The 19,503-nt window shown below is 40.5% G+C and overlaps 1 protein-coding gene across 1 annotated transcript in view; it reads right to left on the bottom strand.

Moving 5' to 3' along the window:
* Nucleotides 1–12,705: 12,705 nt before the first annotated feature.
* The window catches only part of PLA2G4A (phospholipase A2 group IVA), a 152,648-nt gene continuing 145,850 nt past the window's right edge, over nucleotides 12,706–19,503 (bottom strand). Inside the window, exon 19 of the mRNA XM_035010687.1 lies at nucleotides 12,706–13,314. Within this exon, the coding sequence (XP_034866578.1) occupies nucleotides 13,183–13,314 (132 nt within the window). The 3' untranslated portion in view covers nucleotides 12,706–13,182. The remainder of the gene's footprint in view (nucleotides 13,315–19,503) is intronic.

Below are 19,503 nucleotides of genomic sequence, written 5' to 3'. Positions count from 1 at the left end.
TATCGCAGCAGCCTGGTAGTCCTGTCTTGGCCAGGCAGTCCATACACCTCCAGCGTTACCTTCAGGGAGAACAGATGCATTTGCGTGGATTAGGGCTTGGAGTTAGGCAGGTGCCTTACACCCCGTCAGCCTGCTCCTAGGACCAGGCTTCTCCGGACACTTCACCTGCGACAGGTCCCTAGCTCACCCGACCTGTGCAGCACACGCATGCGTAAGTAGGCACCCGTCAGCCAGCCTTGAGCGGATGGGATCTTTCAGGACTGTGGAGTTCTTTCCTGTCCCCAAATCCCTGCACAGGCTTTTGGGTATATAGAGGCCCCCTCCGCCCCATGAAAGTAGCTTTAAAATGGTGATGGCCCCGGGGTGGCTCAGTTGGTTAAGCGTCTGCCTTCGGCTCAGGCCCTAATCCCAGGCTCCTGGGATCAAGCCCCCCATCGGGCTCCTTGCTCAGTAGAGAGCCTGCTTCTCCCTCTTCCTCTGCTGCTCCCAGCCCCCCAACTTGTGTGCTCATTCTCTGTCAAATAAATAAATAAAATCTAAAAAAGTAAAATAAAATGAAACAGTGATAGTCCAAATTTGGACTGGCTTAATGATGGGGCCCCTGGCTTCTACAGAGATAAGGGTCCTACGAATGTTTTATTGGGGGATATCCCAGCCAGTCTGCTGGGCCAGACGATGGCAAGGCAGTGTGATTTCCTCTAGCTCTACCTTCAGAGGGAATATGCCTTTTTGTAGGGTGAGGCTAAGAATGAGGTAGACGCCACTCACCCCAAACAGCTTGCTCCTGCGATCAGGTCTCTCCCTACCGCCGGCTTCTTCCAGATCCCTGGCTACCCTCACCTGCGCAGCCTGCACATGCGCATTCCTCACCTTGTCAGCCGGCTTTGGCCTGCAGGGGGCGCTCCAGGCTCGCGTAGCTGGGGTGGACACGCAACCACCTGAAAGTAATCAAGGAGGAGGGACTCCACACGGGTAAAATCTGAGCCTCCATTTGAAACAAGACTGTCAGTCTCCATCCAGACTGCCTGCCTGATGGGTTCTGGGCTTACCAGCAATCAAGTCTCCCAAGTGTCTCAGTGAAGGATACCTTGTCAGCGCACCAAGCCCTGTCCCGGCCAGGCAGTGCAGACTCCTGCAGATTTATCTTGGGAAGAATACACACATTTGTGTAGGTTGGGGCTTGGAATTGGGCAGGTACCTTGTACTCCCAACAGCTTGCTCCCAGGACCCACTCTCTTTAGACGCTTGTCCTATTTTAGGTCCCTGGTGACACTGAGCTACGTGGCTGGAGATGCAAAGTACAGACCCCCTCGGCCAGCCAAGGGGGCTGGATAGGTCATTCAGTTAGTGCTTGCAAATGTATCTATGCCTTGTCTCCAAGAACCCCGTCACAGACCCCGCCTCTCAGAATCCTCGTGCCGCTGGAGGTCCCTTGCTACCTGAACTGCCCTGCGCGCTCACGGGCCGTTCAGCCTCTCCAGCCAGGCTGTGTAGCCGGAGCCAGTCCCATGTGACCGGCTGCAGGTCCAGTACGGAGGGATCCCACCACCCCTGAAGAATCACTGTGAGACCACAGCACACTGGCGACGGTCGCTCCCTGTTCAGACTAGCTGCCTAAGGAGGTTCTGGGATTTTCCAGCACCCAAGACTCCCGGGCTTAGGTGATAGATCCCCTGGCCAGTCTGGCTCTGACTGACAAGGCTGGCTAGTAACCTCCGCTTCTGCCTTCGGGGGCAATATGTGCGTTTGTGTAGATTAGTGCTGGAAAAGGGGCAGATGCCTCGTGTCCCCAAGATCCTCGTCCTGTGAGCCAGCTTCTAAAGATCAGTGCCCTGGTTTCCCTGAAGTGCGTTGCAAGCACATGTGTGGTTCACACCCAGTCAGCCAGCCTGGGGCAGCTAGGACCCGTGCCTAACAACCTGCATAAACTCCAGTGCTGAGGGGACCCACACCCCAAATCACCCCAAGGTAGCAGCTACAGGGGAGTACCAGTGAGCCCCCATGTGGACTTGCCTGGCAGGGTCCTGGCTTTGCAGCTGCATGGCGTCCAGATAGCCTTTATTAAAGGCTGTCCCACCCAGTCTGCCTGGCCACCCCCTCGCCAAGCAATTTGGTATTCCCGAGCTCTGCCATCATGGAACATGGGTATTTGTATAGGTTAGGGCTTGGAATTGGGCATATGTTCCTGCTCCTGTAACCTGGCCCTTCCTGTTCCCTGCTCTGGCCTCCCTGATCCAAGTCCCCGGCTACTCTGAACTCCTCTGCATGCGCATGTGCAGCACACATCCCTTTCCCAGGTCTTGGGTGTCCTGTGCCAGGTCTCCACTTCCTGCAGAGCCTGGAGGGTGGAGGGATCCCCCCTCCCCAAGTAGCTCTATGAGGATGCAGCTGCATACTGGGGACAGATAGTCCTCATATTGAGTTGCTGCCTGAGGTGGTCCCAGGATTCACCAAGAACCAGCACTCCCAGGTATCTCTTATTAGAGTATTCCCAGCCTCTCCCTTGCAAGACAGAGTCACCTGGAGCTCTGTCTTCAGGGGGAATATTCCCTATTTAGTAGGTTAGGACTTGCAGTTAGGTATAGGTCTTGTCCCCTAAGAGCTGCTCCTCTGAACTGGTCTTTGCAGACTTAGGCCCTGTTCCAGATCTCTATCTACACTTAAGTGCAGTCTATACTTCTTTAGATGCCTTGGGCAGCATGGCCCCTCCTGGCCTGTGTACCTGGGGCCCAGACCCAACCACCTACATTGCATCTAGTGTTGAGGGAGCTCACACCTGGAAGATTATTCTGAGGCAGCATCTCAAATTTGGTGACAGTAGGTCCCATTTGGACTTGCTGCCTTATGGGTACCCAGTTTCTTCCAGGAACCAGGGCTCCCAAGGTGTCTCTCACTGCAGTCTCTCCCCGTGTGCCACCAAATGAGGTTTTAAGTGCCAATATGTGTGTGTTCAGAGTGAGAAGGTCCTTTGTGTAGGTGCAGGCTCGGACGCTGAGAGATGCGTATTTTCCCTCACAAGAGTCCATTATAGTGACAAAGACTATTAGGCTTACTCATTCATACCCTCCACATACTTCGATGATACCAGGGGAACAGATGGAAGCTAGAATCTCCTATTCTCCTGCCCAAGTCATGTCACTAACTTAAAACACTCAACTCTTCTCAAAAAAAATTATGAGGAGGGACTGGCTGATGGAGTGATCAGTAAATCTAAAGGCAAGGAGTTGTGAGATGGACTAATGCAGACTGGGGAGCTGAATGTAGATTGCAGGAAGGATAGGAGTGTGATGGAGTAAGGCTAAATATGTAGGTAGAAATCAGACAGTCCCAAGATCTAGGTGTCTCTTCAGTGTTTTGACTACATTCCTGGGTTGAATGAGGAAGCGCTGAACAATTTTCAATGGGAGAATGACAATCACATTTGCGTTTGCCTTTTTAAAGGAGGCTCTGATATCAGTATGAAGGCTGGATTGGGGGATGATGAAACTTGCTTTAGTGAGACTTGTAAGGACACTGAGCCTCTGGCCTCCTGTGCTCTAGTCAACCGAGAGTATCCTAATGTGGCTTCTCTCAGAGACTTTTCCTTTTTTTCTAGGGGTGTTTTTGTTTGATATAAGTATAGGATTGTTCTATTAACCTTATTCCATTATGGTTTCCTAGACTGATTAATGTAACCACTATTTTCCTTGATGCTTTACAATTTTAGTATAGCACTTTGCCTCTAGTAAGTGTAACATAAATACTAATACCTAAGCCACAAATTAATTAAACAAGAGCTTAGCTGATGACAATCAGAAACTTGGCCTGGGATGGGTTTGCTGTTTCTTTGGTGGAAACATAGAATATAATGCTGTTCTAGAGGCACAGTGGTGGGAGCAGAGAGGATCGTGCTTAACTCTGTGAAGGGGAGTTTGAGGCTTCACTGAGAAGGATATTTCCACTGGATCTAGAAGAAACATCCAGAAGAAAAAAAGTTGTACAAAGGAACTGTTAATGAGAAAAATGCAATTAATGATCAGAGCATGAGAAAGCACCTCTGAAGTTCAGCTGGAATGGTGGGGGCAAGGGGAAAGAGTGGTGGGAAATCAGGCTAAAAGTTTGTGTGGCAATGGATGGGAAGAGCCTCATAAGCCATGCTACATTTAGCTTCTTTTTTCAATATTATTTTAAATATCGAGTCATTATATTTACCATCTACTTTGTATCTTCACTCAGCATAGTGTGGAGGAATAGAGGAAATAAGCTCAGGCTAACACATTAGAGAAAGGGATTGTTATTAAGGTTCCTATATTGAGGGCGCCTGGGTGGCTCAGTCATTAATCGTCTGCCTTCGGCTCAGGTCATGATCCCAGGGTCCTGGGATCGAGCCCCGCATCGGGCTCCCTGCTCGGCGGGAAGCCTGCTTCTCCCTCTCCCACTCCCCCTACTTGTGTTCCTGCTCTTGCTATCTCTCTCTCTGTCAAATAAATAAATAAAATCTTTAAAAAAAAAAAAAAGGTTGCTATGTTAGGAGGTATAGACAAAAATGTACATGATGGGTTTCAGCACATGGTAGTAGTTAGAACTTGGCCTAAAATTTCTCTCTCCAGCCAGTTACCTGGCCTAAAATTTCAGCATCTAGATTCGTTTTCAGAGATGAATAAGCATCCTAATTAAAATGCAAACAGGGCTACAGAATTATATACTCTGAGTTGGAAAGCACCATCTAGACTATCCCCCACTACACACCCTAGCAATTCATGTTCTGTGAATAGGTGAATAACTCCAGTGACAAGGAATTTATTCACATCAGGAATTTTATTCCATTTTTTTGAACAATATAACTGGTAGAAACTCTTTCCCTCTTTGCAGCTGCACAGTATCTAATTCCTCTTACACAAGAAACCTAGTAGTGGTTTTCCACTCCTTCGCCAATTCTAATCAACTGATATGACTGATCTGGGGCAGTACCCAGCAGGAATTTCAAACTTCCTCCAGATTCATCAGGAAGAAGGATGGTTCAATGGCTATGTCTGTTAAGTATTCTGGAAGGGAGAGTGGCAACTTACAGGATTTATATTTTCATTCCAAACTGAGATTATTGGAAGTCAATAGCTTTAAACAGCTCTACCGCCTATGTGTTAAGTGGTTCCCAAGTAAACACCTAGTATATAGAAGAATCTGAATAAATGTCCTATCAGTGGATTCAAGACATGGTTTCTAATCACCCCCACCACCCCCTCGCTCTCAAGTCATTCTTCCTCGGATGTCGTATTTCTCCTTTTCCACTGCACTATTGGTTTATTGGATTTCAGTACAGGGTTCTCCATTTATTTCCATTAAATTTCATCTGATTAGACTTAACTTGTTGCAACATATAAAACATATAAAAACATATAAAAAATTTACTTGTCAAAATAGTCTAAGGATTTAGGGCTTCATAAACTTAATACAAATCAGTGGATTGATATCAAAACAAATCCTAAAGTGGTATTAAAATCTATTGAGGGAGGAGCACCTGGGTAGTGTAGTTGGCTAAGCGGCCAACTGTTGGTTTCAGCTCAGGTCATGACCTCAGGGTCCTGGGATTGAGACCCCACCCCCTCAGGCTCTGCACTTAGCAGGGAGCCTGCTTGGGATTCTCTCTCCCCTCTTCCTCTGCCCCCAACCCTGCACTCTCTTTCTCTCTCTCTTATATAAATCAATCAATCTTTTTTCCCCCCCAGATTTTATTTGAGAGAGAGAAAGTGAGAGAGACAAGCAGGGGTAGTGGGAGAGGGAGAGGCAGGCTCCCTGCTGAGCCGGACTCAGGGCTTGATCCCAGGACCCCAGGATCACAACCTGAGCCGAAGGCAGCCGCTTAACCGACTAAGCCACCCAGGTGCCCCATAAACAAACAAATCTTAAAAAAAAAAGTATTGAGGGATACAGAATCCACAGGAGGTGTTTAGCTTATTGTAGAGAAATCACTTGTCTCCTAAATCCTATTTGAAATTCTACTTATCTTTTAAGGATTCATCTAAATGCCAATTCTTGAAAATTTCCCTAATTATCCCATTATCCCACTTCTAATGAATCATCCTCACAGCAATTTGTATATACATAATTTTTGGCATTTTACAGGTGTTATTTTATTTCTTTCTTACTAGTTTGTAAACTCTGGAACAATCCAGTCTTATGCATTTTGGTATCTATCTAGGTCAGGGTCTCTAGAAAAAGAGACTGAGATGAAGGTTCTTGTGTAAGTAATATGTTGAAGGAGTACTCCTAGATGAACAATAAAGAAGAGAAGCTAAACAAAAAAATGGGTTTAACTGTTGTCTTACCTCAGCTTGATCTCGGGAAGAACTTTGTGCAGGAAAAGCGTCAGAGAATCAGCCCATCTTGAGGTAAGGCAGGCTTTCGTAGCCCTACATCAGTTAGTCACTGGTTGCAGCCTTCCTCCAGGAGGAAGTCCTAACAGTGCAAGCACATCCCCTCAGCTGAAGGCAATTCTTAGAAGGCTGCAAGCTATGGGTTTTTAGAAGCCAATACTCACAGCCACTGGGGAATGGGTGCCCCGAGCAGGCAAAGGGGATCTGGGCCACCACCAACAGTGCCTGTTACAGTTTCTCTTCAGAACCAAGCATGGCATCTTCCACATACTGGGACACAATAAATGTCTACTGATCTGCACTTTTAAAGTGTTCAACCAAAAGAACAACTCTTCTATTCAACAAAACTTTTCTTATTCGCTACTGCTAATTTTGCTTTTCTGTTTATGCAGCCAATGGTGGCATTAATTGGATTTGTCATTTGGTATTAAAGTAATGGAAAGAATAAAAAAATCATTAGGATGTCATAAAACTCTATTCCTTAAAATATTCACTGAAAACAATTTTATAGAATTTTTAGCCTATGATTTACTTCTTTGGCTTTTATTCAATATAGATGAGTAGAATTTGCATTCATCAGCTATAAGAAGAGTTAAAAGAAGAAAATGTGGATATGATAAGGGAGCCACTCATGTAAACCTCTTTTTTAAAAAAAGATTTTATTTATTTATTTGAGAGAAAGTGAGTGAGAGAGCATGAGCTGGGGTGGGGGTAGGGGCAGAGGGAGAAGCAGACTCTCTGCTGAGCAGGGAGCTGGACACGGCGCTCGATCCCAGGACCCTGGGATCATGACCTGAGCCAAAGGCAGATGCTTAACCTACTCAGCCACCCAGGCACCCCAACATGTAAACCTCTTTAATTATTCGAGAATCTTTAATTATTTGAGAATAATTATTTGAGAAATAATCATATTTAATTATTTGAGAACCTACTGCCAGACCTTTAGGTAATTTTAACTGTCTGAAATAGTGTTAAGATTACAGAAAAGTTGCAGGTAGAATTTGAAGAGATTTTTTTTCTTTTGTGAGCCATTTGAAAGTATGTTGCCAACATAATGGCTTATCACCCTGAAAATTTTAATGTGTATTTACTAGAAATAAGGATAATCTGCTATATAATCACAGTACAACAATCAAAACCATGATATTAATATTGATACATTACTATGATCAAATTCTCAGAACCCATTCAAGTTCCAATAATTATCCTGATGACATCCTTCGTAACGATAAGAATTCAGGTCAGAATCACAGATTGTCTTCAGCTGTCATGTCTCTTTAGCCTTCTTCAGTCCAGAACAGTTCCTTAATCTTTCCTTGATTTTCCTGATCTTAATAATTTTGGACTATTAGAGACAATTATGCTTGCAATTTCTCTCAATTTGGGCTTTCCTGATATTTACTCATGAACAGATTCAAATGATGTGTCTTTGTGAAACTATCACATAAGCAATGCTGTACCTTTCCCGTTGCATCCTATTAGGTATGCAAGATTTCAATTTGTCTGATTACTGATGATAATTTTGATTATTCTGTAAGGTTTTTCCATGGTAGAGTTACTTTTAGCCCCCCTTTGAAATTAATAAGCATTTTATAAAAGGGCATACTTTGAGATGATTTCTTATATAACTATCAACATATTTATTCATCAAGATAATGGTTTTCTATATTATTCAATGGGATTATTGCATAGCCCACAGATTATAATCTGTTACTATTATTATTTATTGTAATGCTCAATTTTCCCAAATAGAGCCAGTGGGTATCCCTTCAAGCTGGATTCTGTGTCTTTTTTGACAAGTCCTTATTATTCCTTGAGTACTTCCTTGCTTTCTGGCAAAATAAAATGGTCCAAGATTAATTTTATACTTTTCTTGTCTCAGCTCCGAAATCAGCCGCTTCTCCAAAAAGCCTAGGTTTGTTTTTGTAAATAATAGGATTTAAAGGCCAAGATTAAGTGATATCACCAAGATGGCAACATAGGTTGCTCCTGATTTTGCTCCTCCTCACAAGGACAACTAGCAACTATTTAAGAACAAGACACCGCTGAGAATCCTAGAATATAGGGGTAGTGCTAAAGTACCACCCCCCTCACCCATGCACCACAGAGACCAAGAGAGATCACATTAGAAGGGTAAGAGTAGCAGCTACATATGGATTGAATTGCCTCTTCCCCAGACCAGTGCAGCACTCTGCAGAAAGTCTTTCCTTAGCTTCTGGTTCCTTTGGTAGGAAAAGAGAGCCTGGAGACAATCAGCCCCACAGCTCCCTACCCCCAAGCATTGTGAGTTGCTTTGCAGGAGCCCCGCCTCTGACTTCACACCATAGGGATTACAGGGGAATCTGTGGAGCCAAGAGAGAATAGGATGACATATTCAAATATTGAAAGAGAATAGCTGTCAACCAAGAATTCTATACCCAGTGAAGCTGTCCTTCAGAAACAAAAGAGGGATAAACACTTTCCCAACCAAAAAAAGCTAAGGGAATTTATTACCACCAGACCTGTCTTAGAAGAAATGCTGAAGAGAGTTCTTTGAGTGGAAGGAAAAGAATGCTATAATTAACATCATAAAATCATAAAAAGGTAGTGTAAATCTCACTGGTAATGGTAAATATATAGTCATAGTTAGATTCTGCAATAGGGTAATAGTGGTGCATAATTCACTTAAGACTCTAGTTTAGAAGTTAAAAAAAAAAAAGAAAAATAAATAACCATAGTAGTAAAAATAACCATAACTACAACAATCTGTTACACAATAAAACAAACAAACAAACAAAAAACAAAAAAACACATGTAAATTGTAACAGAAATAACCTAAAATGTGAGGGGGAGGATAAGTAAAAGTATAAAGTTTATGAATTCTTTTGAAGTTCAGTTGAAATAGGGTGTTATCAGTTTACAATATTTTCTGTAAGCCTCATGATAACCACAAAGGAAAATCCTATGGTAATTACACATCCAAAACCCACAATTAACAAATCAAAGCACACCAATACCAAAAGACATCAAAACACAAAAAAAGATGACAGGACAAGAAACAAGGAACAATGTATCTACAAAACAACCAGAAAACAATAAAATGGCAATAGTAAGTCCTTAACTATCAATAATGACTTTAAACATAAACTGATTAAATTCTCCAATCTAAAGACACAGAGTGGCTGAATGTATTAAAAAAAAAAAACAATATCCCCAATATGCTTACTACTAGAGACTCACATTAGCCTTAAAGACACACATAAACTGAGAGTGAAGGGATGGTAACAATAACAAATCAGGGGTAGCTATATTTATGTCAGACAAAATAGACTTTAAACTAAAAATGGTAAAAAGACAAAGAAGGTGATTATATAATGATAAAGGGGTCAATATATCAAAGAGACATAACAATTATAAACATTTATGCACCCAACATTGGAGCACTTAAATACATAAAGCAAAAACTAACAGAGCTATAAGGAGAAATACGCAGTAATAAAACAATCGTTAGAGATTTTAATACCTTCCTTTCAATAATGGATAGATCACCCAGACAGAGAATCAATAAAGAAACAGCAGATTTGAATAACACTATGGGCCAAATGGACCTAACAGACATATACAGGACATTCTATCCAACAGCAGCAGAATACACATTCTTCTCAATGGCATATGGAACATTTTCTAGGATATACCATATGTTAGGCCATAAAACAAGTCTTTGCAAATTCAAGAAGATTGAAATCATACCAAATATCTTCTCTGACTACAATGGCATGAAACTAGAAATCAACAAGAAGAAAACTAGAAATTCATAAACGTGGAAATTAAACAACATTCTACTGACAACCAATGGATCAAAGATGTAATGAAAGGGGGAAATAAAAAGAAAAGACTGAAACAAACAAAAATGGAAACAACATACTGGAACTAGTGTGATGCAGCAAAAGCAGTTCTAAAAGGGAAGTTTACAGCAATAAACATAGTAAGAAACAAAAAATATCTCAAACATCCTAACTCTACTCCCCAAGGAACTAGAAAAAGAACAACAAACTGAACCCAAAGTTAGCAGAAGAAAGGAAATAATAAAGATTAGAGCAGACATAAATGAAATACAGAAGAGATAACAATTGAAAAGATTTAACCAAACTAGGAGTTAGTTCTTTGAAAAGATAAACAAAATTTAGCTAGACTAACCAAGGAAAAAAGAGAAAGGGCTCAAATCAACAAAATTATAAATGAAAAAGGAGACATTACAAATGATAACACAGAAATTCAAATGATCATAAGAGGCTAACATACTGGACATCTGAGAAAAAGTGGAAAAATTCTTAGAAACATACAACATACCAATACTGACTCAGGAAGAAAGAGAAAATTTAAATAGACCAATTACTAGTAAGGAGATTGAATCAGTGATCCAAAATCTCCCAGTGAAGACAAGCCCTGGACCAGATGGCATCACTAGTGAATTTTACCAAACATCAAAGAAGGGTTAATACCAATTTTTCTCAAACTCTTCCAAAAAAATCAAAGAGGAGGGAACACTCCCAAACTCATTTTCTGAGGCCAGCACTATCTTGATACCAAACCAGAAAAGAACACTACTAGAAAAGAAAACTGTAGGCCAATATCCTGATGAATATAAATGCAAAAATTCTCAATAAAATACTAGCAAGCTGCACTTAGCATCACATGCAAAGGATCATTCACCATGATCAAGTAGAATTTATCCCTGGGATGCAAGGATGGTTGAACATATGCAAATCAATCAATGTGATACATCACATTAATAGAAGGAAAGAAAAGAATCATATGATCATTTTAATAGATGCAGAAAGCATTTGACAAACTGAACATTCATTCATGATAAACACTCCTAACAAATTAGGCACAGAAGGAACATATATCAATATAATAAAGGCCATATATGACAAAGTCACAGTTAACATACTCAATGGTAAAAGGTTGAAAGCTTTTCCTCTAAGATCAGGAACAAGACAAATGTGTCTACTCTCGCCATTGCTACTCAACATACTACTAGAAGTTTTAGCTAGAGCAATCAGGCAAGAAAAAGAAATAAAAGGTATCAGAGTTGGAAAGGAAAAAGTAAAACTGTCTCTCTTTGCAGATGACATGATTTTATATATAGAAAATCCCAAAGAGGAGTGCCTGGGTGACTCAGTCGGTTAAGCGTCTGCCTTTGGCTCAGGTCATGATCCCAGGGTCCTGGGATTGAGTCCCACATCAGGCTCCTTGCTCCGTGGGAAAGCTACTTCTCCCTCTCCCTGTGCCTGCATCTCCCGCTGCTTGTGCTGTCTCTCCCTCAGTCTCTCTCTCTCTCAAGTGAATGAATAAAATCTTTAAAAAAGAAAAAAAAAGAAAAGCCTAAAGACTCAACCAAAAAAAAAAAAAAAAAAGCTCTAATCAATGAATTCCATTGCAGTATACAAAATAAAGTTTCAGAATACAAAATTAATATACAAAAATCAGTAGTGTTTCTACTACTGTTTAGAAATAAACCCAAAATAAACCCAAGCATATACTGTCAACTAATATTTGACAAGGCCAAGAATACTCAAAGGACAAAAGACAGTCTCTTCAGTAAATGGTGCTAAGATAATTGGATATTCATTCTTCTTTCTTTGAATTACCTGTCTTTAACCTCTATTCATTTGTCTTTTTTCCTCTCACCTTTTATTCACCTTTATACCTATGAGGAAAGACAACAAACAATAATAAAAAAGGGAGCATTTGAAAGTTCATTCTTTCCTCGGTTGATTTATGCATACAACAAATTAGTGCCCATTACAGGCCATCAGACATGCTGCAGGATCTGAGGATGCAGCAGTGGACAAAAGTGACAAAAAGACCTGCCCTCAAGGACCTTATATTCCAGTGCAGGTGACCAACAATAAACAGGATGAATAAGTTTCCTTACTATGTTAGTTTCTCCTTATGTTTACACCATTGAACCTTAGTAGTTCAATGGAAACTGAAACCACAGTCATACAATACAGACTGTCCCTAAGACTCATCTTGCAGATACAGCCCTTGCTACTCTTCTGGATTTTTCTGAGGTCAACTGCTCTCTTGTGGACAAACAGTCCAACATAATCTCAAAGTAAAATGTTAAACTAGAAGAGGTAACATTTTTTTTTTCTATTTGCTGAATAAAGATATAGTGTTTGTTCAAGAAATGACACATGCTTTCTCCTTTAAGAAAAATAACCATGATTTAAAATGATAAATTTCACATTACCATTTAGGATTAACAATTTTTGTGTTTGAAAGCTATGAATCTGAGACTCTTTCATAGCTACATTGCAATACTCCATTAAAATTAGGCAAAGATTCAGTTATCTCATGCTAATTGCATATTGATATATTTATTTCATATATGTATACATGTGTATATAAATAAAAAATAGTGTTGTCTCATGGTATGAATAAATCCAGTCAGTGAATAACATTTACACACAATGCAAAGTCATACTTATTGAGACTGAACTGTTAAATATTCTAAAAAGAAAACATTTTTTTAAAAAAGAGGACACATAAGATAGCTGGTGAGGAATGTCTAAAATTACAATATATGTTCTTACATTTGCATCAGGAAATCTATACTGACAGAAAATGTAGCTGAGTATATTTTTACATAATCACATCATCTATCAACCTAACAAATTTATAATGGTATTATTCTCATGCAGCTAAATAACTGCAACTTTGAGTATCAGCCAGTCTCTTGTGATCAGTACTAATATCTGTACTATGCTTTTAAATCCAGTTGTAATGGAATTTCAAACTGCCTCAGCATCAGAAATTGCTGCCCTTTCCACTACACAAACTATGCTGCGGGTTTGCTTAGAAACTCTTTGTTGAAGAATCGTCTTGCTTCAACATTACTAAGGGAAACAGAGCAGCGAGATGGATTCTGTCTTCTGTATTCAATGCTCTCAACTATGGCATTCTTTATCACCTGCAAATAGAGGGAAAAGATGTATAATTAGTATTGCTCTAAACTCATGTAAACATTCGTTTGGTCAAAACAAAAATCTAGTTGATCTTTTTATTATAGTTTTCTTTTTGAAATAGAGAGAGAAACCTCGGAGTCATGCATGTGTATATTTAAATCCAACATCCCACTATTATACTCTTGTTAAGCTCATGTCCAGAGCTTAATTTATCTTTATTCTGGTTTTCAATGGGGAGGTGATAAGAGGGAAGAAATAAGTAACTACTAAACGTAGAATTTATGTTCTTTACAGTTAGTGGACAAGCAGGAAAGAGGGACCACAACGGAGTAGCAGACTTTCTTTAAGCCTAATGAGAAAAGAAGGCATTGCCGAAGAATTGCCCCGCTTTCTCAGCTAAACAAATACAGTTATAAAACATGAATGTCCTCTATCTAGAAAATACCATACTTTGTGATTTTATTGATGATGACTTTTTTATTCAGAATAATTTTCATATATACTCAAATTAATGGTGACTACAACTTCTAAGATTGCTATTCCAATTATATTTTCTTCTGGTATAAAGTTAACCTAGTTAAGAACTTCTGGAAAGAAGACAAGATTTGGAATTTGGTTAAAGCAGTTGTTGCAGGGCAATGGGAATGGGCTTTGGAAGAGAGGCCTGTATATTAATCTTTTCTCTGTTGCTAATTTGGAACCCTTTCAAAATCAGAAAGACTCCACTCCCTAGGACAGGACTATAGGATTTCATCTTAACCAATGAGCTACAAGTTTGAGGGCACAGAAGAAAATCACAGGGACTATTTTACAATTCCCTTCATTCTCTACCCCAGGGATTGTTAAACAACATTAAGGTATTATGTGCATGTGTTTCAGCCCTCTGCCCTACCTGGCAAGTCCGAGCAGCTTAGGACCCAAGGCCCCCTCCCACTCAGAGCTAGAGTGGCCCACTTGGCCTTGGAGATATGTAGAGGGGTTTTCCCCTGTCCACATCCAGTGTCACTGGGCAAGCCAGGTTCAATGTCTAGAGGAGAGAGATACGTGACCTGGGGGGTGCTAACAAGCAACTAATATTCTGTGACTTTATGTTGGACCTGAGGGGCAGACCCATTTAATTCTCTAACAGTAACTTTAAACAACAAACAGCTGTATTCTGGAAAGAGGGATTTATCACAGAAATGTGACATCTTTATTTGCTTTACGATTTTTAAATTATATATAGAGAATATGTATAATAAAACATAGTATCATACCTGTATGTATATATATTGTCTTATGGGCTCAAACATTACCGAGTCTTTTAAGAAAAGCAGGTATTTGCTGAGCCCATTTTTCCCAGGAGTAAGGGAAACATAATGAATTCTATGGTGACAGAAGAGGCTTCAGGCCTATGAAGGAGACCCTGACCCAGGACCTCTAGGCACAATCACTTCTTGGCTGTGTGAGATCAAGGAGAATCCTTGAACCTGTTTCGTCTTCTTTAAAGTGGGAATAATAATACTAATCTTGGTTTTTGTGGGGATTTATATAAAGTATTTTGTACAATACCCAGCACCTCGGAAACGTTCCATAACTAGCATCTATTTATTGTTGTTATTTTTAAACTGATCATATGTGTGAAAATGCAGGAGCTTTAATTTGGATGCGAGGCTATCAAGTTTAATAGAAATAAACACACAATGTATATCCAATTATGGGCTTATTATATGGTAAAAGTCAGCAAATCAATTCTGCTATCAAATATGTCCTACTACATCTTTTTTTTTTTTTTTTTTAAGATTTTATTTATTTATTTGAGAGAGAGAGCAAACAAGCAAGTGAGCAGGGCTCAATCCCAGGACCCTGGGATCATGGCCTGAGCCGAAGGTAGAAGCTTAACCAACTGAGCTACCCAGGTCCACCCTACTACATATTCTTTTAATAATCTCCCTGCTTTTGGGGGGCCTGGGTGGCTCAGTCCTTAGGCGTCTGCCTTCGGCTCAGGTCATGATCCCAGGGTCCTGGGATCGAGTCCCGCATCAGGCTCCCTGCTCCGTGGGAAGCCTGCTTCTCCCTCTCCCACTCCCCCTGCTTGTGTTCCCTCTCTCACTGTCTCTCCCTCTGTCAAATAAATAAAAATCTTAAAAAAAAAAAAAAATCTCCCAGCTTTTTAGATAGTATGACAGCAAGTTTTCAGTTGGTGTCTCCTTCACCATACCAGCACAAGACACAGGACCCCTCACTGCAGAGAAATACCCAAGTCAAATAAAAATCAACTCTTTATTTTCCAAATACCTTAAAAGCTTTAAAAAAAAAAAACCACAGGGAAATTATATTAATAATGACTGCTGTCAATTCCTTTATAATGAATTCATAAGCACAAAAAAATCAGCAATATCAATACCATGAACTAGCGGATTTCTCATAAGTGGGCCTTGGTGGTGTTTCTAGTAAACAGGCCATTCTTATGAAGGAAAAGAAATATTTACATTTATTAACTCTGAAAAACCCAAATCATATGCAATTAGAATGTGCAAGTTGAACCACTAGGTGGCATATTAACATTATGAAACCATTGCCCCGATTTTTCAGATTGCTGCAGAACACAGCCATTCGTTGTGATTTCTAATTCTATGATATAAACAGAGGAGGCTAAACTCAATCCTACATCAGTGCTAAATCCAAACCTCCTGTCATGACACATGGTACAGTTCCATGTCCAAAGAAGAAATATGCCATCTTTGAATCTTCCTAGTTTTTAAATGATATTAGGTGTAATCTTCATCAGCGTTTATATCTAATTTCCTCTTTCATCCCCCCTGAAATTCATTGGGATTCTAAATCTTTCCCTTCTGTGGTATCCTACAACAGCCCTCCTCTCTCAAACCTCTCCACACCCCTGCCCCTCCCTAAGTATGACTGACCCACATCATCCTTCACGGGTGCCCTTCAATAGCCTCCTAATTGTTGATCCAGACTCTTTAAATCTACAGCAAGAAAGGCAGAGAATAGGGTGCCTGGGTGGCTCAGTCGTTAAGGGTTAAGCGTCTGCCTTCGGCTCAGGTCATGATCCCAGGGTCCTGGGATGGAGCGCCACATCGGGCTCCCTGCTTGGCGGGAAGCCTGCTTCTCCCTCTCCCACTCCCCTTGCTTGTGTTTCCTCTCTCGCTGTGTCTCTTTCTGTCAAATAAATAAAAATCTTAAAAAAAAAAAAAAGAAAGGCAGAGAATAAGAAAAGGAAACACATAAAATGTGAACTTCTCCCAAGGAACCCACAAGCAAATACTGAATTCCCGCAATAGAAAATTAAAAATGACCCCAACGAGGAAGTTACCATCTATTTTGAAAGAGAAATAAAAATTACAGATATAGAAGAATATAAGAAGATATTCTGGTCTTAAAATTGCTACGAATCTGCCAGCAAATGTCTGCCTTTCCAATAAAAACTGAAGTGTCATGAAAGCAGGGGCCTTATTAGTCTTGTCAGTTTTGATCACAGCACTTAGAACAGAGAAGGGGAACCATAAATATTTGTAAAAGTAATGAATGCACAGAAGGTTGAGTTCAACTCAGTGTAACTCATGGAGACAATGAGATGCATGGAAGGACAGGCAGACTGTAAGTGCAGTGGATGGACAGGGCATTCTCAAAGAAAGACGATCCTGTAAAAAGGCTGAAGGTGGGAGATCATGGCATGTGTAGGAAGCATCTGGGAACTGGCCTGGCTGGAATGAAGATTGTGTTTGGGAAATAGTAGGAAATAAGGCTGCTTGAGAAACAGATGGTTCAAAGGTGGGAAAGAGTAAGGAAAAAACATGCGACCCCATCTTGGCTCCCCACATGACTGTGTGACCTCTAGCAATCTGTCTCCATTACCCTTGACTCAGTTTCTTCACATGTAAATAAAGATACCTACCTCAGAGGCTAGTTCTGTGTGTTAAATAGTTGAGGGGAAAATATCTAGCTTATGTTAAACATTCAAAACTTTTTTCGTTTTCTTTTGTACATGGTTGTATCCTTAGTTACTAAAACAGTGACTGACACAGTAGATACTCAATAAATATGTGTTGAATTAATGAATAAAAGATGGAAGGAGATTATAGGCAGCATTAAAGGTAGATGAATTTGGGCCTTACATATTAGGCCATGATATATAATAAGCTTCTAAATTACTTTTAAAAGATAAAAAATTTAACTCTACCTAAATGCTACTATGATGATGAAATAGCAATAAATTAAGAATTAAGTACCAGTACTTCTGGATATATACTTTCCCTCATTTAATTAATTATTTTTTAGAGGGAAAGAGAGCACAAGCAGGGGTGGGGGAAGGGTAGAGGGGGAGGAAGAGAGAGAATCTTAAGCAGGCTTTACACCCAGCGTGGAGCCCATTGTGGGGCTCCATCTTACTACCCTGAGATCACAACGTGAGCTGAAATCAAGAGTCGGATGCTTAACCAACTGAAGCACCCCGGGGCCCCACTTTTCCTCATTTTAATTAGCATCGAGTATTTAACACTGTATAGAACCGTTTGAGAATTTTAGAAGCTCATTATTATGCACCACTGGCATATATTGAATAAATTGACACATAACCTGTTCTTAGAATATGCCTACTAATTTAATAAGTTGAATGAGTGAGACTGTGTAACAGTACATTTTCCTGTGAACACTGAATCAACAAGGTCCTGGGAAAGGAACTCTCAGAGCCACATTCTCTCCAGATTAAACTGGTGATTTATGAGGAGAGCACGTAGCCACATTCCATGCCCATTCTACATGGTCAGAAATTCTGCCTCCAACCAACAGACTTGCATCCTGACACTTGCTATCCCTTCTTCCTATCACATCAAACTCTTCAACAATTTCAGCCAATAAGTCAATAGCATTTTAAAAATCATTCACTAAAATTTTATTACATATTTATTTTAGGTCCCAGGCATTGTGATGAATGTCTCTGGAGGATACAAAAGGTAAATAAGGCAAGTTATTGTTTTTAAAGGGTTTAAAATTTATAAGTAAAAGCAGAAGACAATATGAACACTGATCATAATTATTATTATCATATTAGTTGCTTCAATTTATTAAGTGTCTCTTATAAGCCAAGCCCTTAAATTATATTATTTTACTTAATCAACACCCTGGTCCTACAAGATATGCATCACTGTCTCCCCTTACAAACCAGGAAAGGAAAATTTGGAAGTTAGGCAACGTGTCCAAGGTCACTCATTCAAGAGGGTTTAAACATTCAATTTGGTCTGACTCCAAAGCTTCTGCGTTTCCCGCATACCACATGTCTACTGGTATAAGTCACTCTATGTTTCTATGTTAAGTTTCTTAAAAAAAAAAAAAACCACCAGCAACTCCCCCCCCCCCCGCCCCCATGAAATACCACCATTGTAAAATGACTGAGGCAATGTTCAGTGAGAAGGAATTTGGGAGGACTGAGTAAGTGCCGAAACCTGATGCTAATGAGAAACCCAGGCCGCTGTCATGACGGGAGCAGAAACAGAGCAAAAGTTCTCTAAAGATGAATGAGAATTTAGGTTCAGCCAAGCAGGCCAGCTAGGATCTCTGGAGAAAATAAACCAACAGAAGCATACAGCTGTCGGAGACAGGGTGGCCTTTTCAGAATAAAAAGTTAAGCCAGAATGGTAACTGAAGATGAAAATCAGCCTTCAGCCACGGCAGTCGTGGCCACAAACGTGAAAACCACCTTCTCTGGAGCTGACAGTCAGGGGTCTGCATTAGACGAGTTTATATTCCCAGGGTCCACAATCTGCAAGCAGCTCTGGCAGCCTGTGGCAAGTAATGATGTGCTGCATTGCTGAAGTGTGAATTAGTCAGCTACTCTATTCAAATGGTGTGGGAATGAGTGATTTAGCTAATGACTGAGCCTAATGAGCTCTCCAGCATTCTACCCTGGCAGTTTTGTTGGTCTTCATTTATCATCGTTTATCAAGAAGCTTTGATTCTGATAAAATACATTTTCTTGGTTAAAAGTGAGGGGTCAGGACGGTAATCAAAAAAGAGACAAAATGTCAGTGAACACTGGAATTCCTACCTCGGTATGAAATGTACACACAGACAGACAGACACACACACACACACAAATCACTTGAACACAAGTCTCCATGGTCATATAATTTAAGAGAAAGCTTACATTCATTCATGCCACCTCCAACCCCCAAAATTTACTGCCCAGGCTGCTA

The sequence above is a fragment of the Mirounga leonina genome, unplaced genomic scaffold (assembly GCF_011800145.1).
Source record: "Mirounga leonina isolate KUSES-001 unplaced genomic scaffold, KU_Mleo_1.0 Mir_154, whole genome shotgun sequence".
Taxonomy (NCBI): domain Eukaryota; kingdom Metazoa; phylum Chordata; class Mammalia; order Carnivora; family Phocidae; genus Mirounga; species Mirounga leonina.
Note: the sequence above shows the minus strand (reverse complement) of the source record. Positions and strands in the feature narration are given on the sequence as shown.